The sequence below is a fragment of the Caenorhabditis briggsae genome, assembly GCF_000004555.2.
Source record: "Caenorhabditis briggsae complete genome, chrII, whole genome shotgun sequence".
In the NCBI taxonomy this organism is placed as follows: Eukaryota; Metazoa; Nematoda; class Chromadorea; order Rhabditida; family Rhabditidae; genus Caenorhabditis; species Caenorhabditis briggsae.
Window position 1 is genome coordinate 6,261,136 of NC_013486.2, and position 27,461 is coordinate 6,288,596.

Below are 27,461 nucleotides of genomic sequence, written 5' to 3' on the forward strand. Positions count from 1 at the left end.
GAAAAGAAGATATGAGTAAAAAAGGAGAAGAAAAAGAAGAAAAGTAAAATAGACAACGAAAAAAAGATATTCCAGAGTAAAAGTAACTCGTTAAGATTAAAAAAACAGTTAACAAAAGTGAAATCTGATATCATTTATTCGGGTTGCAAAGTTAATAAAAACTAATTAAATTTGCACACGGCAGTGTGTGTTAATAGTAAAATATGAAAATGACCAAAACCAAGATATATTGATAAAATGGGAAAGCGGAAACAATATGAATATTATAGAGGTTGCATGACATCGTCTTCTGGAGAAAAGTGATGCTCGTTACTGTAGTCCTCATCTCCCGCTGTAAATACTACACTGGGAGTTAGATACTGAACTCGACAATGCTCTCAAAACTCATTGAAGACTCACCAGGATGTTGTGGATCCTCTTTATGGTGTTTCCATTTTCTATATGTGACTCCAAAGCATTGATCTAACAGTTGACTCCATTCAGCTTCCAACTCAGGTGATCTGTAACTCAAATCTTTAAAAACTGATAACATCTAACTATGACCTACTTTAAATCTAATATACTTGCTGTTGCATCATGTTTATGTTGAGAATCAATGTGTTTCCTCACGTATGGCTTGATGTGCGAGTAACCACAAACCGAGCATTGGTTAGGTTTAGAAGATTGATGCATTATCCAGACGTGTCGCATAAGATTCCATGTTCTTTGGGGAGAGTACATCACCTCGTGTCCGCAAACTTTACAGGTCGCTTTTATAGAATCTTCAGCTTTCCTTGACGGCGTTTTCCTTCGAAGTGGCTCTACACTTGGTGACCCATTGCAGGCAAACATTTCCAGTGTTGATAAACTAGCGTGTCCATGAGCAACCGAATTCACAGTGTCGTCGAATTGATTGGTCTGTTGTTGGGGTTCGTCCTTGTATGTGGCGTCTTGTACGTCGTTTTTGATGTAGATGGAGAAGTTCTGAAAACGAATTTTAAAATATATTTTTAAGATTGAAATGCTTAAAAAAAGCACTGAAATACTTACATTAGAGTAGCCAGAAGTTGATGGTAGTTGATGTTGTTGAAGAATGTGTTGAGTCTGTCCATCCATATGAATCCGTTCCATAGCCAAAGTCTGTGGGCCAGGCGTGCTAATCAGTTTCATGAGCCGTTGACGTTCTTCATCGTTGAGCTGAAGGAGCATTCCATCTGCTTCAGGTTGATGTTGGTCATCTTGAACGACTTCTGAATCATCACGAAGATAAGGATGATCTTCAAGCCGAGTGAGCAATGAGACTCGCTCGTAGTTTTTTTTGACCTGAAAAAAATTCAGTTGGAATAATATAAACAAGGAGCATATGAGAAGTAAATGCCACGAGACAAGTCTCTCACGAGGGAGAAAAGGCCCTGAATGCGGGGATGTGTGCGCGAGCGCGCCGAGGGGAGGAGCGAAGGGGGCGGAGCCAGAGGCCAGAGCTGTAGAGGATCAAGGTAGGTGAGAAGAAGAGACGGGAGAAGAGGGAGGAATTGGGAAATTGCTCATTACCATAACAAAAGAAAGTTTTGACCATGTTACGAAATGAGCAAAATTCTAAGCAGGAGCATTTTGAATAAACAATACATTGATGCATGACTCATAATACTAGGACATATTCAGTTCCGGAAGGACTGAAACAGGAAAATTAAAATAAAAATTCAAACGATAATCATGAATCATGAGTTCTCTGGTAATCGGTTTCCAACCAGATTCAGGAAAATTCCGGAGCAGAAATGGATAGATCTGGTTAGAAAATTGTCCGAATCAGGTTGGAAAATTAGCTTTTTCGGTTGGATCTGGTCAGAAAATCACCAGATCTGGTCGGAAAATAAAAAGTTTCCGAATCTGGTTGGAATTTTACTCGAATCTGGTTGGCAAATGCGCGTTACCGGATCTGGATGGAAAATTTCCCGAAACTGGTTAGAAACCGATTACCAGAGTTTGGGAAACAAGTGAAGAGCAAGATTTGAACGATGTACCTTGTGAGTCACTGAGGAGGAGGAAGAAGAAGAAAAGAATGTTGCGCATCAAGGTCGCCAAGAAAGAAGACGATGAATAAATCGGTAGCAATCATCAGTCGACTCAGCGAGCTCCGAGATTTAGATCTCTGACAGGGTCACGAAGGAGACCATCGCACAAGAATAATGGGTGGAATAGAAGACGAGTGAACATAGAGTGATGTTGATTAAGAAGTGGGCGTGGCGTTCGTTCAAATAAAGTAAAAAAACCCCCATTTATAAGAGAGGCGGAGCTATAGCACAGAATATTTCCGATGCCGTTCACGGTATGCTGACTTGAATCAAGAAATGGCGAGCTCGTCAAGACCTTCATAAGAGTGTCATGAACTGCGCACATATCAATTATCAGGGACAGCCGCCGCCGCCGCTCCGGTGACCCAGAAACGGACGACAAATTGACGACGGAGAAGAGAGCGATGAAAGGATATAGCAATTTGCATTTATTGAAGGTAAGAAGGAACCTGAATTCATGATAGGAAATGATGTACTCATTTTGAAAAAAAGAAGAAATGAAACTGATCAGTAAATATCTTTATGTTTCTTTTTCTGCGTTCGAAACCTATCAACAAGAAAATGAAGAAGAAGACAAATCACGGAAGGTTCAGTCTTCCTCTTTCTCGAAAACTGACGGGTGCTGTTATCATTCGATAAATTACCCAATCAAGGTTCTCTGCGTACTACTCGCCGAGCACTCTCTTTCTACAGTATCCCGCTGTCTCCCCGAGCGCGGCGTTATTGCTGTTTACGCCACGATCGCACGCCACTGAAGGACGCCAGAGATTGTGATGAATCGAGAGAGCGACTCACGTCAAGGAATGAGAAACGTCTTCTTCGTCTTCCGACACAGACTGTGTTGCCTCCCTACTGCTGCCCCCACTCTTCAACCGCGTCCATCTAAGAGAAACAAAACTCGTTTTCGGCTCTTCTTCTGTACGTCCGCATCGTAGACTGGGGGCACAGAAATAGTGTGCGAGATGGCTGGCGCCCGAGAGAAGAAGTTGGGCGGTTCCTTCGTTTTTCATCAGGAGCCTGTCACCTCCACACAACGAGTTTTAGAGAGGGAGGAAACGATTCTTCGCTCAATAAAGGAAGAGGAGGATGATGTGGACAATAAGAACCCTTTACAGTTTCAGAAACATAGGCCCCTATATAGGGGTACGCTGAACTGACAGGAGAAGCAGAGAGCAAAATTGATCGGCTCGTATAGTATTTGAATAGCCCCAGTCAAGGACATTGATCCAACTCAGGTAGCGTATACTGAACAGATCTGCATCCAAGATATAACCGCAATTGCTCCGAGAAGGGTCATTAGATCTGGAGAGATGGGAATGCTGAGAAAAGATAAGAGTTTCATAGTGACCTGAATACTAGAAATTGAAAGTTGAAAAAGTAAGTTTCAAGTAGAACCAATATAATGTACTACATAAGTGGCAGGAAGAAGAAAGAAGAAAAAGAAGACGTTGACTGTCGTGAATAGAAGACGAGCAAGCACTTGATGGTGGTGGTGTCTCAGACGAGTGCCAACCGGTTCTTGCTTCACTTCGTGATAAGCAAAAAGCAAATGGCCTCGTTGCTACTGCATGTCGGCGACGACGACAACGGCCCGAAATTGTTATGGCAAGCAATTTAGGCCAACTTCTCCTTCCGTCTCCGTCACAGAGCGCGCTCACACAAGAAGTCGCGCATTCAAATTGGCAACGTCTTCTCCTTTTCACCTATGAAAGAGTGGTAGAAGAAGAAGAAGAGAAAGAGAAAAAATGAGAAGAACTGTGAGCGCCGTCAGAGTGTAATAAGGACACGAGCGAAAAGAAGGAGCGATGGGCCCGGAGAGATGGGCGCTCTGAGACGACTGTAGGAAGCCGGTTTGAGGATGAGAGTGCTTCTGTTTTGTGTGCGCTGCATGGAATGGAAGAAGCAGAAAAGGGAAATAAGACGATCATCTGATGCGCCTGCGCGCACAAAGATAGAAAAGTTGCAATGATGGATAGAAGAATAACAAGGGAGGGAAACGGGTCTAGTCTTGTGACAGTGCTAGGGGGCTAATCCCACATAGTTCTCATCTGTGCTCAAGTGGTAATGGCCGTGTGGGGCGGCCTTCTGGAACTCGCTAATGCCCAGCCATTTATTGTCAGGTATTACGCAGTTTACGACGTCAATGGATCATTATTTTATCCATCCACACTGACAGTCTAATCCTACCTTTTGGGAATTCCGCCGAGCTCATCCCTTTTGGATTTGAATTCCTTCTGTTCCTAGTTCTTTCTCCGCCAACCTATCGCAAATAGGTCACAACTACGGTCGCGCGCAACCCTTCTTCCTTCATTTAGATTCAAAACTCTTTGCTCATCTTTCACATTCTAGTACCTGTGTTCTTCCCACCCAAATTGTCCTTGAATCGGAGAAGAAGGCCGCTCATGCGCAACGACAACAACAAAACTGCATGTAGAGACCCACATTTTCGGCTCTGTCGACATTCACACTTATTCATCGTCGTTTTAAGAGGACGATTCTACATAAATGCTCCGTAAAGTCTAGGGGTGAAGGCGCACCTGGTGCCAGGAAAACAGGTATGTATGCAGACGATATTCGATGGTAATCTCCGATGAGCCTTCTGTGAGGGTAGAGGCATGAAGATTGGGAAGGTGTGGCTGATGTGAAGAGATCCGTCACCATAAATGGCTGCTCAAGGACACTATTGAGTAATTGCCGATCGTAGAATCGGTTGGGGCATTCTTTGCTCAAATCCTCTTATAAATCCCGACAGAGGGGACACTGTGCTAACTTCACCTTGATTGCCACATTGTAAAATGAGCACTTTGGGATGCGGGGACTATGAATAGTAATTGAAGTGAGATGAAGGTCACTCGAGCTGCTCTGACAATGAGAATGTGTATCAAAACAACCGCCCCGAACCGAAATTGATGGTTAGGGATGAGGTACGTTGTGTGTGTCGGCACGACGGCGTCAGTGCGCGAGCGCGGGTAGGGGACCGACGACTACAATTGTGAGACCGACATACATTTAGAGACAGTTGAAGAGAGACGTACGCGACAGTCGTCTGTATTATGATGACAAATTGGAGTCGTCACAGAAGAGAGCGGGGGAAATTCCGAAAATGAAGATGAAGGAGAAGGCTCGTCTCTTTCATCTAAACCGGATATGGCTCTTTTCATAGAGTAATTACACAAGGTCGCGAACGGCTCAATTATACCGTATTACCAACTAGGATTACTGTAGAAGAATACACTCCAAGGGGAACTCGAGCCCTAGTAGATGGTCCTAAAAACATCAACTCTTATCCGCAAATCTTTGTTGCGCTTTCCATCTTGATAAGGCCTTGTTGCTATGCATAGCTATGAATGCTACGACTACATTTGTTTTTAAGTTTTCTATGAATTCAGATGATGAGCAATTTCAGCGTTTGAAATTTCCATTTTTCGTGATGCCGTTGGAATCAATGAAACTCAAAAACAAGATGATGAATCCGGATCAATAATTGGCCCTTCTTGTAGAACCGGCCTTGCACATCATCCCACGCCGTAATTCTATCGGAATCGTGCGCATCGTTTGTGTGCAGTCAGGTTGTTATTACTAGCGTCATGCCAGGATACACGGTGTTTTCTTCAGCACTGCTTCAGTAGTGCACTGTAGGCGATCACTGAGACGCAGACAGGAGCCAGGCGTCCCGGGGAAGCGTTTTGAGATTTGTCGAAAAAGAAGATAGAAGAAGAAGACGAGGATGTGTATGTGTTGTGCGCGTCGACGTATTGAAGAATACCAGAAGAAAAAAAAGAAGAATAAGTGTGTGGAAGACAAAACTGGCTCATCTACTTTTATTTTTCGACGACGACTACTGTCCACTGTGCGCATCGTCTTCAAACTGCGCGCTTACGGAATGAGAAATAGTACGTTTCTGTGTGAAGTTGACGTAATTGAAAAGATACGGTGCAGCCAGAGGAGACATTGTCGGAAGCAGCAGCAGCACGACGAGTTTCGGAATTCGAGTCGTAGAAGAAGAAGAGAGATTAGAAGAGACACGGGAACGCGAGAAGTGAAAAACACAGTTTTGGTCTCTTCTCTCTCGTAAACGCCACTGACTACCGGTCATGAGTTTTATCGCCCGTCGCACCCAAATCGCGCATTTCGTCGACGACGACGACGTTGCTCCCATTTTAAACGTGGGAGAGATAAATGGAATAGACGCAAGGACGACCGGATTACAATGTGTTGGTGGTGCGGGATCGAAGGGTACGGTAGCTCAATCACTCTGAGAATGAGATCAAAAGTTCGTCAAGATTGTTGAGTTTGATCCAGACACCAGATGTTTATAAAAGAAGGAGTAGAAAGTGTCCTTGAAAATGTTCTGCAACATGAGCTATGATCGAAAGAGAGAGGAGAGAGAGAGAGAGAGAGAGAGAGAGAGGGGGACATATATCCTTTGAATTTCGGGGACTTTTCTTCTGATGGGAAAGTTGAAACAGAAGATAATTGGAGGGTCATCTGGAACGTTTGGCGAAGTACTTGCTGAGTCATCGAGAAGTGATTAGGTGTTGGGAAAGGAATATGTTTTGTTTTCAAGTCTTCTTTCTCTGTATTTGATTTTAAAAATGGAAAAACGAGCATCATGGATGGTTCTAGACTTCTACAGTAACCAAACATTTTCAAATATGTTATCTCATAGAGTTTAGGCCTTCATCATAATTCAGAGGCACTCGTCGACAGAAACCATCACCGTTTCATTTCAAAGGTTTCTCTCTTTCTCTTTTTCGATGCACGCTGTTTAACGAGCCTTTCCAAAATGGCTCTGACAATGAAAACGAGGAGACGGTCTCGCTCTATGATGCCTGATGTGGTTGTAACTCTGCGAAAAAACCAGTTTGAGTGGTGCCCTCGTCTCGCATGCGCTCATCACTTCGTCGTCGACAGCGCCTCTGTCGATTTGTCGTCGATTCTATTGTGTGCAATAATGGTTGGACGCGGGTGAATCACGTTGGTAGAACGAATCCGACTTAGAGAAGAATGCGCGAGATGACACGGTGGGTGACAAAACCGAATTGGCTCCAATCGGGGCCGATTTAAAGACCGGAGAAATCGCTACACCACCTTTCCCTCTTCATCACCGTTTTCTTCTACTCAACCGTCACTCTACAAAATGTAGGTCATCGCGAGCAGAAAGTGCTGGTGTCCGTCTTTGCGGCCTCGAAAACACGAATGACTTTACGGAGATATGCATTCGCGCTCGCTCACTTCTTCTACGACTTGTTGAAAGAGAAAGTCCATGGATTCGGAATAATATGCGCTACGGGGGAGTAGTGAGAAAGATCTCGGAGACGACTAATGCGCACTGTGTGCGCGAACGAGATCCCATAATGCTATAAACTCATCGTCGCATCGCACAGTAGAAAAGGATACTCCAACTAGATCTGAGAGAACGATTCAGAAATAGAAATGTCTGGAGTTGAAAGTTGTGGGAAAGGGGCGAAAAATGATGGGTTACTGTATCGGATTCCAGAGTCTGGCAACCAGACCAGCATACTTTCTAATAGCATCGAGATTCTGAATTTTATACTGGTTTTTATGAAACATGGAAGCGCTGAAAGAGAAACATGGGAGCGCTGTAAGAGAAAATTGGAAGAAGGTCCCACATCGACAGCTACCGTAACCCAAAAATAAATGTCTTTTGATGATTTATTTTCTCGTTTTTTACAATCAAACATTTATAGGTTACTTGTAGATTATTTGTAGCTTACGGTAGTAATCGTTTTGGGACCTCCACTTGCCACAGCCACAGGCGCTTCTCTTCCACGGCTCCGATTTTTTGTACCAGAATCCGCTGGCAACATTCTAGATCTTTTAGACTATTCAGAGACAGAGTTTGACCTCATTACAGTGTTTACGGTGGATTCATCGTGCGACAAAATTGAAGTCAAGGGGCTTGTAAGAGGTAGAAAGAAGAGAAAAATCATACGTTTTAGTATATAAGTGCGTCGGACTGAAGAGTGGAAGCTAAGAGGACTCAGAATGAGGATTATTTTAATGGGTGAAGTGAAGAGGAGGAGGATGAAGAAAAAAGCGGGAAAAGTTAGAAAAAGACAGATGCACAAAAGTAGAGAAAAGGTGATACGATATTTTATGTGACGATGTGCTCGTCTCCTTTTCTTCCCCTTTTCTTGCTCCATCGGCAATATTTGCATTCGGTCACGCACACACATTCAAGCATTGTGCCGCCGCGGTTTTATGATATCGTCCATCTTCCCATCGAAAACTGAAAAGGATGCTTAGAAGGAACGAAATGCGGGGAAACCCGCGCTGATAGTTGTTGTTGGTTGCGCTCCTCTCGGCGGAGGTGGCGAGACAGCCACGACGACAACGAACGAGTACAGTTTTGTCAGTTGTGTGCATTGTGCATACAGCACCTACCCGGTGTATAAGAGAAAAAGAAAAGGATGAGAGCGGTGGGCATTATGATGACGATGGTGACAACGAAAACGAAGCATGTATACTTCGGATGGCGATGTGAGGCGACGCGTTTCTCTATTATGAGCTAGATTGGGTGCTAGAACGTCGGCAGAATTGATAGTCGAAAAAAATAGGAGAGGAATGAGTGTATCACTGTCTTACCTCATCATTATTGTTATACAGAAAACATATTACTCTGGTTCTGAAATATGAGATGTGGAGGAGAAACTCCGGTAGTCGTGGCCGAAGGTCCCATAGCCACAAATAACGTAGCCTAAAAATATTTTAATTTCTAGGATTTACTTTCTCGTTTTTCACTGATTTTCGTCGAATTTTCGGTTATTCTCCAACAAAATCAAGAAAATTAATTTTGGGGAAAAACTATTTTTAGGTTACGGTAGTTGTAGGACCTTCGGGCACGGCCACCGACGTTTCTCTTCCACAGCTCCGATTTTTTGTACTAGATTAATATCGTTGCTGATAACTAATTAACAGTGATTCGTCTACAGTAATCCATTGTTTTGAATCTTCTTACTTGATCGGATCGAAATATATCAATTTTGAGATAGATGAGCCATCTATGAAATATGAAATCACATCGTTTCGAATAAAACAGTGAAAATAACGGAGGACGAAGTGAGAAGAAGAAGAAATCAAGTGATAGAGAATGGTGGCTCCGTGTACAGAAGTATACGAATTCCTCCTCCTCTCGAGATGTACTATCTCGCCGCCGGGTTGTCGTCGATGAAACTAGCACGGCGGTGCTGCTCGTATATAAATGGGAAAGGAACACTGCAAAAATGAAAAACGGGGACGCGGAAAGCAGAGGGAATGGTTTGGAGGTGGAGGGGCTGTGTTGCAGCTCTCTCTTCTCTTCCCTTTGCACATTTATGCGAGCGCCACGTCGTTGATTCCACCGATCAGGGGACGAGAGGAGAAGCAGGAGAAAAAATGTAAATGTATGAAATGTGTACTGTATATAGGATTTGAATTGTGCATCGTGTGAAATGAAGAGCTAAACATGATAGAGCGCTTGAATTGAAGAGAACTGTGTGGGATTCAAGGGAGTTGAGCCGAAGATTATATGCTTCAGCAGAGAAAAGTCACCGATGACAAAAATAAGGATCAGGAATGAGTTTGATGAACGAAATAGATGGAGGTATTCTCAAAATTTAAGAATTTAGGAGAAGTAAGGAGTAAGAATTCGTAAAGAGAAGTATAAGGACAATGCTGGTACAAAGAAATCAGAGCTGCCACATGTGGCAGAGAAACGCCGATGGGCGGGCCCGGAGGTCCCACCACGACAACTACCGTAACCTTAAAATAGATTTTTTTCCGTATATTATTATCTCAATTTCTGTACTCTTGTATTTCAATTTTTTCAACATAAAAAATATAACTTTCAGACTTGCTTGGGAAAAATAATAGGAAATTCGACGAAAACCTGTGAAAAACAAAAAAATAAAACCATTTTCAGATTACGGTAGTTATCGTTGTGGGACCTCTGGCAACGCCCACCGGCTTTTCTCTCCCACAGCTCCAATTTTTGTGTACCAGAATATCAACAGAAATTGTTAACATTAAAAAACTCACGCAATAGCTCAGCAGATCGATGGTTGCTGCTTCATCGTTCAGCTCGATGACGACGAATTTCGGCATCCCGGCCGGGGTTAGTTCATAAGGCAACGACACCTTCAAACATCATTGATTGTAAAGCTATTTCAGAGATAATAACGATAGATATGTTTCAATAGTCTGGACTATTTTTACGAAATTGAGGACAAAAAAAAAGAGGTTCTCAAATACATTTTTATAGGTTTATTAATTATTAAAATACTATTTAAATTGAAAACATCGCGACCATATTTATGAATTTGATTCCAAATTTGAAAAATTGAGAACGGAAGTTTCAAGTATGACTAATTCGTTGATACTGATGAGCAGGAAAGCACCTTGACATTGTTTTCAGCCATTCACTTCGGACTTCTGGTGTTCTGAAATGCAGAAATAATTTTTACTAATCAAGTATCAAAGCTTTACATCATATCAATTGGTTCGGTTTCTGTGTAATGTTGCGATAGCGAATGTTGTTTTACACGAAGTTTCCGTCCAGCTTGGTATGGACAAAGTGGACACTTAAAAGGTTTGTGGATTGAGTGCTTCATCATGACGTGCTCATAAAGATTCCATTTAGATTGTCCAGAGTTCAAACGGATAACTGATGCACACATTTCACAATTCGCTGTTACAATATCCGAAGTTCCGTTCTCAGAAAACGAAGACGTTCTCATTTTCTTTGAAGGCGGACCCTTGTCGAGCAGAGCTAGACCTGTTTTCAATGCCTCTGATGCTAATTGTGCTTCCAGTTGTGCAGTTTGTTCATCAACGTCATCTTCGCCACATTCATCGTCCTCGTACTCAGTGATGGGTTCTGCTTTAATCTCTACATCAACGCGTTCCACTCTAAAATATGAAATTGGATTACTGTAGTTATACAACAGTTGGCGAACCTGCTTTTGATTGAACGCATGATGCTCGTATCAGGTGTACAGGAACGTTGTTCATGATGGGTAACCTGCACTGGCCAGATGGTGTTTTCCTGCTTTTCAATAATGTGTTCACTTGGAATATTATTTTGGCTTCTCTTTACTTGAGGTCTCAGACTGAGAGCACGGTTGATTCCTGCAAAAATTTAAACTATCTTTTCTGCTCCATTTTTGGTCCAATGAATTTCTTTAATTCTGTGTGTTTGCAACAGGCTGCATTGCACCTGCGCTCTATTGAAGTACAAGGTTTAACTCTTTTCCGACTCAAGACTCGGTTAAATGCCTGATTTTGGTTTTAACTATACACATTCAGTTTTTCTGATAAAGTAAAGTATGGAGAGACTTCTCTTACCGGTTCCAATTGAGGTAGAAGCCATATCCGAGTTTGTGACATGGTGGAATTGCGAGAATCCATTATCAATCTGAAAGTACTTGGAATATAAAAAAACAATGTGGAATTTAGTTTTGAGCATATCTCCGCCTATTTGGATTGCTTGGATTATCTTTTCAAGCGTTTTTGAGTCGACTATAATTAGTTACAGTAAAAAACTCACAGAAGACCAGAAATAACACACCCGCTACGCGCACACGCTCGCGCATCACTAGGCCCCGCCGCTCCTTCAGTGTCTCTTCGCTCACTATTTCCTCTGCCTTCACTCACGTCGGAATCTCTCAAACAACCAGTATTTTCTATGCTTGTGAGTGCGATAGGGGGGGGGGGGTGACTTGAGAAAAATCTTCACATAAATGACTACCGAAAAACGATGGGAATGACGAACGTCAGATGCGAATTGTTTGATTGAACATGGCTAGGAACAGGTAGCCTGCATGCTATGAGGCAAATATAGAAGTGGTACAACCATTCTGTCACTGCTACTAAAATTTTACAGTCTACCTTTTTTTAATTCTGTCTTATGTCAAATTTTCCGCTCATTTTCTATCTTGCTCCCTTTTGCTACTTTTACAGATAAGCTCATTGAGATTCCTATTTTCTAATTTAGAAACTGGCAATTCAAATATAAAAGTTTACTTTTCGAAACAGAATATGAAAAGTTGCCTATAGGACTATCAGATTGAGCATTTTCCATCTTGCTAAACTCGTTTCTCCAACTTTTAAGTTTTTCTCCAGGATATAGTTCTCCTTTTCAGATGTTGTACAATACCACAGATCATTCCCTATTTCAGGTTTTCCAGTAAATAAAAAACACTCACCAAAACAGAAAGAAGCTTTTTAAGCTCATCGGGAGACGATATGTCCACAATAACATGTGACAAGTATTGCTCGGCAGGGCTTGGTAGGGCTGAATATTGATTGATCTTCGGAGCTTCGGCAGGATATGTGTGATCCGTATACCGTGTTTGTGGAGCCTTCATCTCCATCGGTAGTCTTATTGTTTTTCTATTATGTGATATTTGGCCCTGTGAGTGCCCATTTTCTTTAGATGTTGAAGGATCGGACAATAGTTTGGAAAGAAGCGGCGATCTTGTAGAAACCGGAGCAGGCACTGAAGCAGGAACATCCATATCCTTACTTGACGATGATTCCCGTGGAGAAGAGGTTGAACTTGATCTCTCTACTGCTGAATAAGAACTCGACGTACTGAGCAATTGAGACCTGAAACAATAATCCTAACTCTCATTTTGTGTTTAAAAAAACTTACAGCAACGACTGGTGGCTAGTTTCAGTGAACAAGTTCACCATCGGCTGCATCATATGATCGTTTCCAAATTGCTCAGTTCTTAACTTTTCCTCTTCTTCAATATCCAGACAAACTTTGGCAAGCTGTTCATCATATTTTCCAACAACAACTCTTCTTAGAATCAGTTCGTCTACTTTTTGGTCTGTAGTCATCAGATTCGAATTTGGAATTAACCTGAAAAGTTGGAGTTTACATTAATCTTATGATTCTGTACTTACTTCAGCTCGTCTTTAACTCTTGCCAGTAATACTTTCTTCCTATTGTGGAAATGGGACTTCACTCGCTCCATTTCAGTGGGAACATCGAATTTCTCCATCACATTTTCAGCTATTCGAGACCAATGCTCATTTCTGGCCACGTTTTCCGTTGTCAACCGCCTATACGAATTCTTGATGAGATCATCACTTCGTTGCAACACTTCTGTGACTATGAAGTTACTTATCTGGAACGTTTACTATGAGCACTCTGGGGAAACAGAAAAAAAAACTTACATCTCTGCTGATTTTGTTAGACCGTGGGCCATTTGTAGTCAACATATTGCTGCGTATCAACCTGGAAAAAAAATGGTCCGTTTAAACATAATTCCGAAGTTATTTAAAAATCAATAGAAACTGGTAAGGAGGCATGGATTTTGTTTGATTGGCACAGTGAGAAATGCAAGGGTGAATAGTATTCGGAATTTCAGAGAATTTCACAAAATTTTGTGAATAATTCTTTAAGATTTCGAAAAAAAAAAACCGTTTCGGAATGTTACAGGTACAGTATTTTCGTTTCCTCTCGAGATGCGAAGCAGAATTTTTGTCATGCGCCTTTAAAACTACAGTACTTTTTCAGTTTTGTCCTTCTAAATGTTTTGAAAACTCCGAAACTTCTCGAAATTTTTAGAATTGAGAGCTCTGAAGTCAAAAGGAAATGAGACATAGGTTGAATTTCTTTAGAGAACATAGCCCACTCCGTGACTATTACACCTAAAGTGCTTGTTTAAAAAAAGAAAGTTGATTGACAAATGTTATTGGAGGAATGTGAGTTCTCCACTAAAAGGAGCATATGAACATTGTCCTGTTTTGATAATCTATCTTCTAGGTCAAGTGTCATTCTTTTTATGAGTGAAAAATTCCAAGCAGATGCAAAATAATGAGCAAGTGTAGCATTCCTCCCAGTTGAAGAGCCAGAGAGCAAGAGGCGAGAGGTAAAGCTCAAGGAAAAATAACGGATGTTGGAAGAGATGACCTTTTTCAAGATTTTAGCTTTCTGAAACTATGTGGGAAAAATAAGTTAAAGAACAAAGAACGTTGTGGAGGCGGGAAATAATGAATGAAGTTTTATTCACACTTCAGCTGGGAACAGGTGATAAAAAGAAACTTGGAAAACTCTGCAGAGAAGAAATCTCTGTAATCCGCCAATCTCTCCTATAGAAATAATGCACAAACGACGACAGAGAAAGAGGCAAAGAGAGCTCGAGGTGGTTGCTGGCTGCCTGCGAACCTGCAGGTTACGAGTGGACGTTGTGGTGGTGGACAGAAAGAGAGGGGGAAAAATAGCAAGTGCGAGTCCAAGGCCATTTCTTTCGGTCAGTCACCTCGCCGTTCTCAAGGACACTGGCAACGACCTCACGCTGTCACTTCAGAGCAGGCCTGTGCAGAGAGGGAATGTGTCATAGGTTACCTAACAAAGTAATCACATAACATTTGGAACTCGGGGCAAAATTTGTCATGACAGAGGGGGATTCAAAAATGGAAATTCGGAAATGCGAAAGTTATGTTTGTTAGCCAACTGGAGGTTTCAAGCAGTTTGCATAATTTTCAGATGAGTTTAGGCTCAAGAGTCGAGCTTTCTTGGGTCCTATTTTCTGAGAAATTCGTCTTGATGGAGAATCTGAAAATATTTTATAAACTGCGAAACTGCTTCAGAATACATGAGCTTTGCCTCACAAAAACTCGAATCTGCTAGTTTATTCGCAAGTAAATAAGAAGAAATACTATAGCACAAAAAATCAAGGCTTATGATGAAAATGTGAGAACCATGGACGCGAAATAGAATAACAGTAGCATTTAGGTTAAAATAAGAAAATCAGAGATCGAGATATTATACGAAAGTTTAGAATGTTTAGTAGCTTCCTTCGTCCTCGATTCCCTTCATTTGCTCAATGAGTTCCTTGAGATTTTCAATGTATTTGTCTTGGTTAACCTCTTCGACACTGAAGACGGTCATTTTTTGACGGACTTCTTCCTGAAAAAAGAAACATAATTAAATATTTGATGATTTATACTTGACTCACATTGTATGTCTCCATTTTGCAGCGAAGACGCCACATCTTTGGAACAAACTGAAGACGCTCGAAAGTGGCATTATACTCGTTAAGGTTCTCGTCTTTCAGATCTCCGACCTCCTGAGCAGTTTTTCCAACGACCTTGGCAGCGCTATCTCCGAAAGCAGTCACATAGACTTGTCCAGTCTCATCGGAAAGCTCGAATTGCATCATGTAGAGCCACTTGAATTTGTTCATGCTCTTGTTGCACTTTTCGCAACGGTATTCACCGTCTGATTCGATAACCTTCTTCTGGCAACCCTCCGAAGCGCATCCTTTGTAGAGGGCACTGTTTGGATTGATTCTAGTAATCATAGCTTTCACAGATGCGTAGTCTCCCTTATCCGAGTCTTTTCCGAACTGCATTTCTTGAAGACCAGCAATAGTGCGAGGAGCTTCAGACATCCCTCCGGAGGTTTGACTGATCAACTTCAGTTCCGAATGTGGTTTCTCAGTTGTGTACCAATCGTAAAGCTCAGAAACTCCAGAGATTTCTGGGACTGGAATAATGCGCGTTCCAGAACCAGTACCCAAAGAGTAACCGCCATTGAACTCTCTCGGTATGACTCCCTTGAAAGCGATGACTTTGCCGTGATAATCGTCAACGTTCGCTTTGATTGCTTCATCTCCCCAAAGAGTCAATCGAACCAAAGCTTGCGATTCATCGATAAGCTCCATCTCTCTCTTGGTAAGAGTTTTTCCGGCTTTCGAAGTGAACTCCGTTGCTTCAGCATCCATCTTTTCAACAATCACAAGAACATCGATCATTTCTCCACAATGTCCTGCGATCTCAGCCAACGAAACTCTCTTCAGATTCAACTTCGGCGCAGCAAGCAACTCGCCTCCGGCTTCAACCTGGAACGTTGCTTACTTTTTGGTTTACTGACAAGACGAGCATTAACTTACAACAGAGTCATTGCGGAGTGTAATTTCGTAGTCATGTCCAGTGTTGTTGAATTTTTTGTTAGCCTGACGAACAGATCCTCCAGAAAGATAATAAGAAAGATTCTCCGTAATTGTGCTGTGGAAAGACTCAGCAGTTTCGTTGAATGCGGTACATCGGATGGTGTCGCCGTTTGAATCAGTTATTTCAAAGTTGAAGATTTTCATGTTCTTGGCCGGAATATTTTTGATATCCTCTTTTCTTGATACCATTCCATGGATGCGGAAGTTGTTGACGTAAGGAGTAACCATTGCAATAGGGATCACTCCACGCTCAGTGTTGGAAGGACCTCGGCGAGCTGGTGGAGGTGGAGCACGGCTACGATGTGGTTCAGGAGCTGGCACACGGTTGTGAGATGCTTCTCCGCCACTCTCTCGTTTTGGCATTTTCGCTGCAGGCGGGTTAGACATATTCTCCTGGAACTCAGATGTGATGGATTCTGCTTCCGGCCAGACGTCTTCGACAACAATGTTTGGTCTGTATCCATGATGTTCTGCCGGGTTTCCAGAATGCGATCTTGGCTTAACTTCTGGAGCACTCAGTGTTTGATGATAGCGAGAAAGAAGAGTGTATCCCGTGATCAAGAAAGATGTTTTGATTCCAGCTCTGTAAACTTTTCATAAAAATAACCTACACTAGTTAGTTCTCACCCTTGACTGAAAGTAGAGAGATTCGTAATAGCAATGATAGCTCCTTCAACAAGATGCTCGGCTTCACGTTTGATCTGATCGTCAATGTCTGCACTGACGAGAGTGTCTGGAAATAAGCAATGAGAAAGTTCAATCTTTTCTATTTACTTACTATACTGGAAAATTCCATCACAAATACGGATTCTGTATGTGAATCCATGGCCCATTTGCTCTCCGATGTCTTCCTTTCCTTTCTGAAATAGCACATCATTTAACACGAAACTCTTAATTGAAAATTTTACCAGAATTTGAACAACACCGTCGTGACCGGGATATCCCTGCTTCTCCAGTGCTTCCTGCACATAACCTGTGGAGAGCCGAAGCTTTCCGTTAGTGTGGTATTTGTTGAAGACGTCGGAACTTATTTTGATCGATGTCATAGTTAATCTCTATAAAAAGCCAATTATAGAAGGAAAAGTTAAGGAAGAAAAGTAATGTTACGAAACCAGCTTTTCGTACGAGTAACAAAAGTAATGGGGATAATAGTGACATGAAAGATATTTCCTGAACATACTCAAGCGAAAAAATGTATTTCATGTGTTCAGAAAAGATCATTATAATTAAAAAAAACGAATCAAGACCCATAACGAAAATTGTTATTTAAATTTTCAAGCAGACGATTACGCGCCAAAATGGAGGCGTGGAATGTGATGTTTGCGGCAAATGTTCGCGGAAAATTGAAATTTGGCGCATATGGCCATTTAGTCAGTATAATAAAGAAGTAGAGAATAGTTAAATTATTATGGCGATAAAAAGGAGAACTATGTTAACTAGTACATGAAAATGTATAGTGGTATTCAAGACATGAAAAATGTGTTTTAAATGTTTCATGCATGCGAAAATATTGTTTCACGTGTTTGAGAAACAAAACCCAATAAAAATCGCTCTGAAAAAAAAACTCTTGGAAACAGAAAGAAACATGAGAAACCGACATGAAGCCCGAAGAGGAACTTGAATGAAATTCGGTGCGCGGGCTTTCGAATATCGTTGCAGGACGCAGCTGCGGGATACTGTAAATGATCCTTTAATTTTTATTTTGCTTCAGCCATTTTTTGTTTTCGCTCGTTTTCGGTGTTCGAGACTTGCAAACCGAAGTTTTCGCGGGAAATATTCTTCGTCCTACCCCGCGAAAAAAACGCAGCTCATCACCAATCTCTTTCCGCCCAGTAAAATTGACTATTCGCCATTAGAATGGAGCTATTATTTTTTCAAGAAATTTTCAGCTTGACAAATAAAAATGCATTTTTCAGATGCGCAACGTTTTCTTTTTGTTGATTCTCACTTTCTTGTTCATCTCCACCATCAGCGGTGTCATCGAGCCAGCCCATGATGATAAAGATGTCGTACCTCACGAGGAGCAGAGTAAGCAAAACATTACAAACTCATTCCTAACGGAAATCAATTTTCAGTGCTCGATGTTGACACCATTTTCCGTGCTCTCGGCGTCCCATACTGTATGAGAAAGTGCATCGATCCGTTCATCAATTCGACAACATCATTGTGGACGATGAAGAATGTCGTAAACCAGGCTAGAAAGGTGTGCTCTCTCCACGCCCAAGCTCTCACATGCCTGAAGAAGGAACAGTTTTGCGACCACAACAAAATATTCTCGAAGGCCAGCAGCAGTGTAGAATACATGTGTGCCACGAAGCATGTCCTCTTTGAGCGTATGGAGACGTGTCTCAACCCAGTGGTAGATGATGTTATGTCAGGTAGATACAGCGCTCAAGTAGCATTTTTCATATTCCTATCATTTTAGAGTGTGATAAAGAATGCTATGCTCGTTCGAATCTGACCGCGTTCTCCCAAGACTCAAATATCAAATTCGCTGCCACCGTTGGAGGAAATGCCTTCATTGTTGCTGACCATCTCGGAGAACTCTGCACATCACTTCAATGTACTCTTCCATGTGTCACCAAGAGACTTAACAATAAGTGCGCTTTGAGCGGTTGGCTCAGTTTGGACATGCTCATGCAGCCATTCGATGCTGTTTCGGTGATGGTCGAGCAACTTTCCCCTCCACTCAAGTAAGACGCCTTCTATAGATTGTTTTCAGTTATTTTTTCAGGGACCTGATCGTCAAAAAAATCGACAAAAGATGCCGTTTCGCTATCAACCCCAGCCGACTAAATCGCATTCGCAACGGCGATTTTACCGCTTTCAATATGGACCGTCAGTGATCAATTCTTCCAGCTAACTCTTAACCAAGATCTCACATCTAATACTTTGTAAATATTTGATTGCTAGAACTGTATTTATATGCTGAATGAAGAAAAGCAAGACCAGTCGTTGAATTTCCGGAAGAAAGTTTTGGATGCAATCCAAGAGACCTATCGCAGTTGAACAACAACCTATTAACACGAAGTAGTGGTTCTCAATTTTTTGGTTAAGGTCTGCTTATTAAAATTCTTAAAACGCTGATTCATTCATCGATTATCTCGTCCGCTCTCTCGTGAGGCAGTAGTAAATAAGCAACAGTGCGGATCGAGGAAACGCAGGCAGTCAAACAGTTGTTAACCTACAGGACAATTCCATCGTGTGCCTGTGTAAATAGCATCAATCTTTCCTGTTCTTCTTGTTCATTTCACTTTTCTAGTTCCCCCAAAAAGTTGCTGCAACATTCTCAAAGTATCGATTTTCTCTTCTTTCGCAACTGCTGCAATTTACAGAAAAAAAAGTTTGCCTGAAACAGCCGTATGGAAGCGGATGAATATTTTACCACATACGATGCGCTTAAGGATGTGAGTATCGCTTTGTTTCTTATCGTCTCTTATCAATTTGTTTATCGGTCACACTGGCTTATCACTTTTGAATTTGGCATCGATACAATGAAAATTATGTCTAAAGTTAAAACTATAAATTGCGAGAAATGTATTCCGCCGCTGTCAAAAGACTCAGATTTAAGGTTAGATGGATAGCAAAGAGAAAGTGAGCAATAATTAGAGAACAAAAATTTCAATTTTCAGCAGCAGAAAAAAGAGCACGCTGTGCGACGACAGCTGCCGCTTAAAACCAGTGAAAACTGCGGGATAATGAAAATAGTTTGGTCGCAATTTGACTTTATGACTGGCCCTGAGCTGAAATTCGTTTGGGACGTCACTCCTTCTACTTCAATATCTCCAGTGAATCTCTCTGGTGAAGATGGGTCAATTGCCGATGCAGAAAGTTTGATGGATTCGTCTGGATCCAATCAATCGGTATCATTTGAAGAAATTGACGATCCATTAAAAGTATGACATTTTCATCGAATTGAAAATTAAAAAAAACCTTCAGATTGAGTTGACGATTCTGGAAGGGCTAGGCGACAACCTAGTGGACTCTTTCAGCACCCTCGACATGATGCAAGCAGGTGATTATAAATACAAAACTTTGAAGTATTTGGACGAATACATGACGGATAGTGCAACGACCAGTACAAAGACATTGACTATGGACGAGTCTCGAATAACAGAAAGTCCTGAAAGTGGTGGGAAATCATTGAGAGACGAGGGACTTGATCACTGCTGTGAGGGAAAGTTAATAGATGATGAACGGTTTGACACCAGTTTCACACTTGCCTCGCCTTCACCAAACGATACGGGACATCTTGGAAAGTTGTTGGCAAGCAAATATCCAAACGAAGAGGATCGAGAGCTTGCCGAGTACCTGAAAGACAAAATTGCGTCTACATCGATAGATCCTCAGACAAGTGACTGCGTGGCACATCTAACGGAACACTATGAGCTGGACAGGCTGTCACCAATTACCAACGATGATGGTAAGTCATTCATCTAGTTCAAGATGGTATTGTTCGTTTACAGAACTTCGAAGATCATGCGTTGACTCAGGCGTTGGTGTCTCAACACACAGCGATCTCTCTGCATTATGTCGAAGCCCTCCTGCTAAAAAATTCGAAGATGCATTTGAAATCAAAACTTCGACACCTAACCCAAACGTTTTCAATTTTCGAGATGAGAGAGAACCGACGAATACTCCACCTCCCAGAGATATTTTTGATTTTTTCGACGATCAAATTGATTTCGGAGATTCTTATGTTACGGACGAAGCGTTTGTGGCTAAATGTGTTCTGGCAGAGTTGATATGCAAGTGAGTGGATTCTTTGCGCAAATCCAATAAATTCCACCAAATTAAATTTTCCAGCGCTCCCCATTCGCGGTGCCCCCTTCAGCACAAAATGATTGTTTCGCCATCCCGACATCTACTTGTAGCCGCATTCATTTTCTCAGCTCAGACTCGGACCGGTTCCACCGTAACCTACGCAATCTCGTTTCTTATGTCACACCTAAAACAAGAATGGTACTTGGATCGACACTCTTGGTTTGAAAGAATGGTCGGAGATTCGGTGCCCAAAATGAAGGCATCTCTGTTCTCGGAGGATTCAGATGATGTTCTTGTTCGAGTGACTTCTGAATTATCTCGTCTTCTCTCACTGCTTTCTGCCCTCGAACGGTTCCCACTCATTTCTATGGAAAGACCATTGATGGTGAGATTTATAATTGAAATATGGAAATTTATTATAAATAATTTTCAGATTAAAAACACCCTTTTCACCGAAAAAGGAGCTGCTCTCTCCGAAAATCGGATACTTGCCAAGGCGATCTCCGGATGCTTGCAAAGCCAAGGACATACTGTAATCATTGGATCAGATCACGTTTTAGTGGCAAGACTTCTTTACTCTCTAGCCTTCTTTGTTCCTGAACCTCATCAATGGTGTTGCTTGCGTCCTTATCGTCACAAATACAATCCTTATTTGAGATTACAGGGCGTCAGAAGGGTAATTTTATTTTCAAAAGACTGAAATGTAACTGAAAATTATTCAATTTCAGGCCGAGCTACCATCGGTTATTATGAGCGGAACATCCAGTCCCTGGCCCATTTGCATAATTGATTTGGATCGATCTGCCGTTTGCTTGTCAGCTCCGTATCAGAAACATAGAATCTTGCGAGCACGGAATGATTCGAGAGGTGTGAGACTGATTCTTGAGCATGCTGGAGTTATGGTTTCGAAAAATACAAAAGCCCCTCAAATGTGAGTTATCTTTAAGATGGAATATTACTCAGATAGTTTGTTTACAGAGAACTATCTCCATGTAGAACTCTAGAATGTGTGAATTCGTTCATCAAGCAAATGGACTTCTTGCCGATGGAAGAATCAGTTCGTGCTGGATTCTGTTCCCAGCTTATGATGTATTTTGATAACTTGGCCGCTGCTTTCATCGCATTTGTTCGAGACGCAAGTAGACCTGGATTGGACGAAAAGGAGTGCGGAACCAGATCAAAATCATTCAGTTTGACTGAATGCCGTAAAGCTATGGATCTGACGAATGATGCATTGTTCAATGCTGTACTGGCAAGAGCCGAATTGCTGCAGCCGGATATTTCCGAATTCATTTACATGTAGTTAATTTCTTTAATAAAAGCCAAATTTCGATTGTGGTCATTAATTTACAAGATACTCTTTATTTTCAGTTTCTGATGATGTAGTCGTAGTCCCTTTTATCCACACATCCTTTTCCCCCATTCACTTGATCCTTTTGCCTTTTTTCTTATCTTTGTCGTGTTTTTTTCTTTCGGTACATATAAATTTTCAACGGTTTCCCAGTCGTTCAACTAGTCCATTCAAAGAATTCACAAAGAATAAAATTGACCGAAAAAAGTATAATTGACCTCAAAAAAATATTCATGATGTGGTCAACAAAGTTCATAGACTATTATTCTGGCAATTACTCTTTGACTACACCACTCTTTGACTACACATTCTCTTTGACTACAAAGTCTCTTTGACTACATTTATCTCTTTGACTACACTTGTCTCTTTGACTACAAAGTCTCTTTGACTACACTTTTTAAAATTTTAAAATTTTCTGCAGTTTTTGTGGGCGTTCTCACAGAATAGAAGAAGAATTTGAGCCTAAGCCTATAATTTTAAACAAAAAACTGACAATTCCAAAAATACATCACAGTGAAAAAAGTACTGAAATTCGCGAAAATCAGCAAAATTCTCACTTTTTTTCGCTGAGATTTCCAAAATTTTATTATTTTCTGTACAAATCAAAGGCTTATGCTGAAACGGTTACCGGAAAACTGGTGTTTTAGCCTAAGCCTACAATTTGAGAGAAAAATCCGAAACTCCAATAAATTCAGTCAAAAAGTACTATAAAACAAAAAAGTGTAGTCAAAGAGACTTTGTAGTCAAAGAGACAAGTGTAGTCAAAGAGATAAATGTAGTCAAAGAGATTTTGTAGTCAAAGAGAATGTGGAGTCAAAGAGTAGGTGTAGTCAAAGAGTGGTGTAGTCAAAGAGTAATTGCCGTTTTTGACCAAATTGTGTTTCAGGCTCTTGCAGTATGGAAATTTGTCTTTGATTTTCAGCTTTTCGTCGATTTTCAGTCCTTCAGGTTCGACCGTCTGGTTTTTTCATCAGGTTCGACCGTCAGGTTCGACGGCCCTGGCGGTCGAACCTGACGGACGAACCTGACGGACGAACCTGACGGTCGAATCTGACGGACGAACCTGACGGTCGAAGCTGACGGTCGAATCTGACGGACGAACCTGACGGTCGAAGCTGACGGACGAACCTGACGGTCGAAGCTGACGGACGAATCTGCCGGACGAGAACCTCACGGCCTCACAGACATATCTCACGGACGAACCACATGGACGAATCTCGCGGAACACCTCTGATAAATTGTGAAACTTTTTTGCAATTCACACGGACGAAACTAGCGGACGAACTTCATAGACGAACCTCACCACGGATGAACCTCACGGACGAACCTCACGGACGAGCACCTCTGATAAATTGCGAAACTTTCGCTTAAAATCGTAAAGTTTCGGCCTTTTTTCAAGTTTGCGAAACGATGCATTTTTCCCCTTCAGACTCCCGGCCCTAGAAGTTCAAGCAATCGAGACAAAGTTCTAGCAAATGAGCTTCTCTAGCAAGTAAGACTCTAGCCAAGGATCTTCTAGCGCCAGAGAAACGCCGGTGACAGCGGCCAAAGGTCCCACAACGACAGCTACCGTAACCTAGAAAAATATTTTATTTTCCTCAAACAAATCAAAGAATAAATATAGAAAAAATCGACTGAAAATGCACAAAAATCGAGAGAATAAATCCGGGAAACATAATTATTTTTAGGCTACAGTGGTTTTCGTTGTGGGACCTACGGCCACGGCCACTGGCATTTCTCTTCCACAACTCGAAATGTCCTGTATTAGAATAGTAAAAATAATTGTGCGTTCTTCAATAATAAAGCTGTGAAACCATGTTTTTCAATTATTTTCTTTTTCTCGCTAAAATAATAAAAACTTCTAGAACTTCTGTTTTAGAGTATTGACGTCGTCAAAATGGATTCCCCGAAAGCGAGCAAGCTATAATTGTAAAAACCCAGCGATTTTCTATTTCAGTTTTTTAAAAACTTATGATCTTGCTTCCTCAGTGCCAGAACTCAGATATTCCACCCTTCTATTCTTACTGCTTCTTTCCAATTATCTGAGATGTTGGAAGATGTTTCATCTACTATAATTGACTCTTTTTCCCACATTTTTCCCTCTCACATTGTCTTAAAAACAAAGATAAAATGGACTTCTGCAATGAAATAAAGAATCCTGTTGACACTTTTTTATTCTTCATTCGTTTCTGTTGTTTTTTTCTCTTCTTTTACCTCTTCTTTTTTTTATAATTGTGGTAATTTGAGAAAAAACTCCTACATTTTGTGTGTGCTGCTGTCCATGTTGACGTCGTCCATTTTTTTTCGTCCGAATAGAATAGAATAGTACGTCGAGACAACGGAAAACTTCTTCACATCCTCCGCAGTCATTTTCTCCATTTTATTTCCATTTTCTACTAATCAGAATCGCGTTCGTTGACGTGGTTTTGTCTCCAAGAATAGACAGATTCTTGGAGTAGTTGTGGCTTAGAATTGTGGCCACATTAGAAGAGAAGTTCAGATTCTGATGGAGTTGTAGTTTTTAAAACTTCAAGAAGAAAAAGTGTGAGACTCTTTTTATTTCATATCCCTTTTAGTCTTATTATATTTACCTAATCAGGCTATCATATTAATTGCAAATTTGTTCGAAAACTTGTAGTTTTATAATTTGCAGTTCACAAACTTATAGTTTTAAATTCTCTAATGGAACGCCATTCCTAACTTTCAAGCTGAACTCGATTACTGTAAACACTCTAATAGACTGCTCCTCGAACCGTCAACTTAGAGCACATATTTCTCATTTCTTGTAAACGATATTAAAATGTTAAAAAAAAATGCTGCTCATAATTTCAAAAATATTTTGTCAGTTGATCACTTTTTGACATCTTTTACAGGAACCGATAATAAAATACATCTTCATCAGTAGCCAGATTTTTGATAACTCTCCATGGAACCGAGATAATTGAGCTTGAAGTACAAATGCGGGCTTGCTCGGTAAACCCTATTCGGAAAATCGGCTTTCCAATTTTTTTTTCTAAAAAATTCAATTCATTTTTTAGAGTACATCTGAGATATTTTTTCTGATTGAACAATATATAAATGAAAATTGAATTATAAAGCTTCGCAGTTTTCGGAAATTTTTTCCGAAAAAATTCGGAAAAAAAAACTGAAAATCGGATCATCTGATTTCCGACTCCCTGGTGCCGGTTAAATTAAACTGCCTTCGATTTCAAAAATTTCTGTTTGTTTTCTTTTCAATTCATTTGTAAATACATTAAAACCTGTAATAGAAGGACCCCAAAATTTTATCTTTGAGCCAATTTATCTCGGTTCCTGTAAAAAAATATTTTAAAAAGTTGAAAACTGATAAATAGTTTATCGTAATATCAGAAATATTTTGTCAGTGGTCACATTTTTTGATATCTTGCACAGGAATTGAGATGAATTGGCTCAAAGTTCAAAGTTTGGAGGGGTGGGGATCGTTCTATTAGAGTGTTTGCGATATCTCTGGAAGAGATTAAGGTTGGTACCGGCAGTGCCAACGAATTCGAAATTCTCTGTTTGTTTTGTTTTCAATTCGTTTGCAAATATAAATAATAACTACTTTTCAATGAGCATCATTACAACACATGCTTAAACCTTCTCATTCGTTTCACTTGAAAATTCAGAACATGCTTGCTCGTTGTATTTAGTATTCAGAAATCAAGTATTCTAAATGGATTTGGAATGAAAATTCAATCCCTCCTTGGCTTGTTTTTCCACCTTCTCACCAGGCTCTCCCCATGTGTTTTCTTTTTTTTGTTGTATAAATACAAGTTCAGAGACTCTTTTTCTCCTGTTTGCTGAAACGAAGACATATTTTTCTCTGTGTTTTTTCTTCGCTAGAATCCTATTAATTATTTCCAGTGTTAAGAAAAATACAATGAAAATTGAGAACATTTTGAGTTTTTATCAGCTACAACACATTTAAAAGAGGTGTAATGATCTTTCCATAAAACCTCTAATAGAAGGGCCCCCATGTCAAGTTTAAGCTCAAATATCTTAATTCCGATGCAAGCTATCAAAATGTTTCAAAACAAGAGAATGGACAAGAAATTTCTGATATTACGATAAAAAGTTAAACAGTGGGCAACTTTTTCTATCTCTGACGGGAAACGAGAAAAAAATGGCTCAAAGATGAAAGTTAAAGGGCTCTTCTATTACAGGTTTTATTGTAATAATTTTTTCGAAATTCGCGGGAATCGATTCAATTTCCCAAATTTTCGTCCAAGATCAAAGGTCCGATGTTTTTCCTATCTTTCTTTATCTGCCCTTGTTGAGTGCGTGGACCATTGGGAATAGCCTGCTCTTCGAAATCTTAGGAATAGAAAAAGGAAAGATGCGAAAAAAGAAACGCTTTCTCAAATCCAAACAAATGATTTTGTCTTTTTTCCTCTTTTCTTTTTCATTTCACATCGTTCCAATAACACAACCATAACTCTTTTCACTTTTATCACCATCATCAAACTCTGTGATATATTATTTTGTTGGCTCTTCTTCTTCTTCCAGTTGCAGCTGTTTTCTTTACTCCCAACGTCACACCTCTGAACCTGCGTTCGGTTTTTTTATTTCGAAATTCTCGTGTTTTTCAACAGAAAAAAACCACACCACTGACTTCAGAATTACTCTTTTACAAACCCCCAAATTTAATCCTTCATTCTTTTCCGGTTTCTTTCTTTTTCCTTCCTTTTTTCTTTTTTTCATTTTACGCTTCTGTTCTTAAAATTTAAAATTAAAAGAAACAAAAAAGTTTCGCTGTCTGACAGATTTTCCAACTTCTTTTTTTCTCATTTCGAATGCATTGAAGGAAACACACTCCGCCCACTTTTATCTTAACATTTCCAGCATTCTCTAATCCCCTCAAAAAAGACCCACCTTCTTTTGACGGATTGTCATTTTCTGAGAACGGAAATTGAAGAATCTGTGCATAGCCTGGCGCTACATTCATTCTGCATTTTTTTGCATTTTGCTGACACCACGCACAGACAAAACAAGATGAGGAACGGCTCGGTGTAATATACGAACTAATCCTGCGACCTCCATTTTGATCCTGTCTTGTTTTTTGTTCCGAAATTCGCTCGTTTCGAAAGTCAAATCATCTTTTTTGAATACGAGTTATTCAGGAAGAAAATAATGATTTTTTCAATAAACCAAGTACCGTAAAGCCTGTAATAGAAGGCCCCACACTGTCAAGTTTGAACTCATTTTTTTGGCTCCTTGCAAGGTATTCAAAATGTGTCAACTGAGAAAACACTTCTAATATTATGATAAACAATTTATCAATTCACATTTTTATATCTTACCCAGACA

At 40.6% G+C, this 27,461-nt stretch overlaps 5 protein-coding genes across 5 annotated transcripts; 2 read left to right on the plus strand and 3 right to left on the minus strand.

Moving 5' to 3' along the window:
- Positions 1–263: 263 nt before the first annotated feature.
- Cbr-lir-1 lies at positions 264–10,157 on the minus strand (the record flags this gene model as incomplete). Its single annotated transcript, XM_045242162.1, has 7 exons — positions 264–331; positions 400–500; positions 548–963; positions 1,030–1,302; positions 6,169–6,296; positions 7,085–7,097; positions 10,092–10,157. The coding sequence occupies 7 exons, from the start codon at positions 10,155–10,157 to the stop codon at positions 264–266; spliced, it is 1,065 nt and encodes a 354-aa protein (XP_045095032.1).
- A 377-nt stretch (positions 10,158–10,534) lies between these two features.
- Cbr-lir-2 lies at positions 10,535–13,280 on the minus strand (the record flags this gene model as incomplete). The annotated part of the gene is made up of 7 exons (XM_002630528.2): positions 10,535–10,961; positions 11,009–11,180; positions 11,397–11,466; positions 12,257–12,659; positions 12,706–12,918; positions 12,963–13,186; positions 13,236–13,280. The coding sequence occupies 7 exons, from the start codon at positions 13,278–13,280 to the stop codon at positions 10,535–10,537; spliced, it is 1,554 nt and encodes a 517-aa protein (XP_002630574.2).
- Positions 13,281–14,850: 1,570 nt separating this feature from the next.
- On the minus strand, positions 14,851–17,064 carry Cbr-rpa-1 (the record flags this gene model as incomplete). The annotated part of the gene is made up of 6 exons (XM_002630527.1): positions 14,851–14,973; positions 15,023–15,907; positions 15,959–16,601; positions 16,646–16,751; positions 16,797–16,878; positions 16,927–17,064. 6 exons carry the CDS (start codon positions 17,062–17,064, stop codon positions 14,851–14,853), a joined length of 1,977 nt encoding a protein of 658 aa, XP_002630573.1.
- Positions 17,065–17,934: 870 nt separating this feature from the next.
- CBG13025 lies at positions 17,935–18,864 on the plus strand (the record flags this gene model as incomplete). The annotated part of the gene is made up of 4 exons (XM_002630526.1): positions 17,935–18,046; positions 18,094–18,396; positions 18,444–18,711; positions 18,753–18,864. 4 exons carry the CDS (start codon positions 17,935–17,937, stop codon positions 18,862–18,864), a joined length of 795 nt encoding a protein of 264 aa, XP_002630572.1.
- Positions 18,865–19,380: 516 nt separating this feature from the next.
- Positions 19,381–22,085, plus strand: CBG13024 (the record flags this gene model as incomplete). The annotated part of the gene is made up of 7 exons (XM_045242163.1): positions 19,381–19,425; positions 19,651–19,914; positions 19,958–20,441; positions 20,485–20,770; positions 20,825–21,458; positions 21,511–21,713; positions 21,761–22,085. 7 exons carry the CDS (start codon positions 19,381–19,383, stop codon positions 22,083–22,085), a joined length of 2,241 nt encoding a protein of 746 aa, XP_045095031.1.
- Between the last annotated feature and the right edge of the window lie 5,376 nt (positions 22,086–27,461).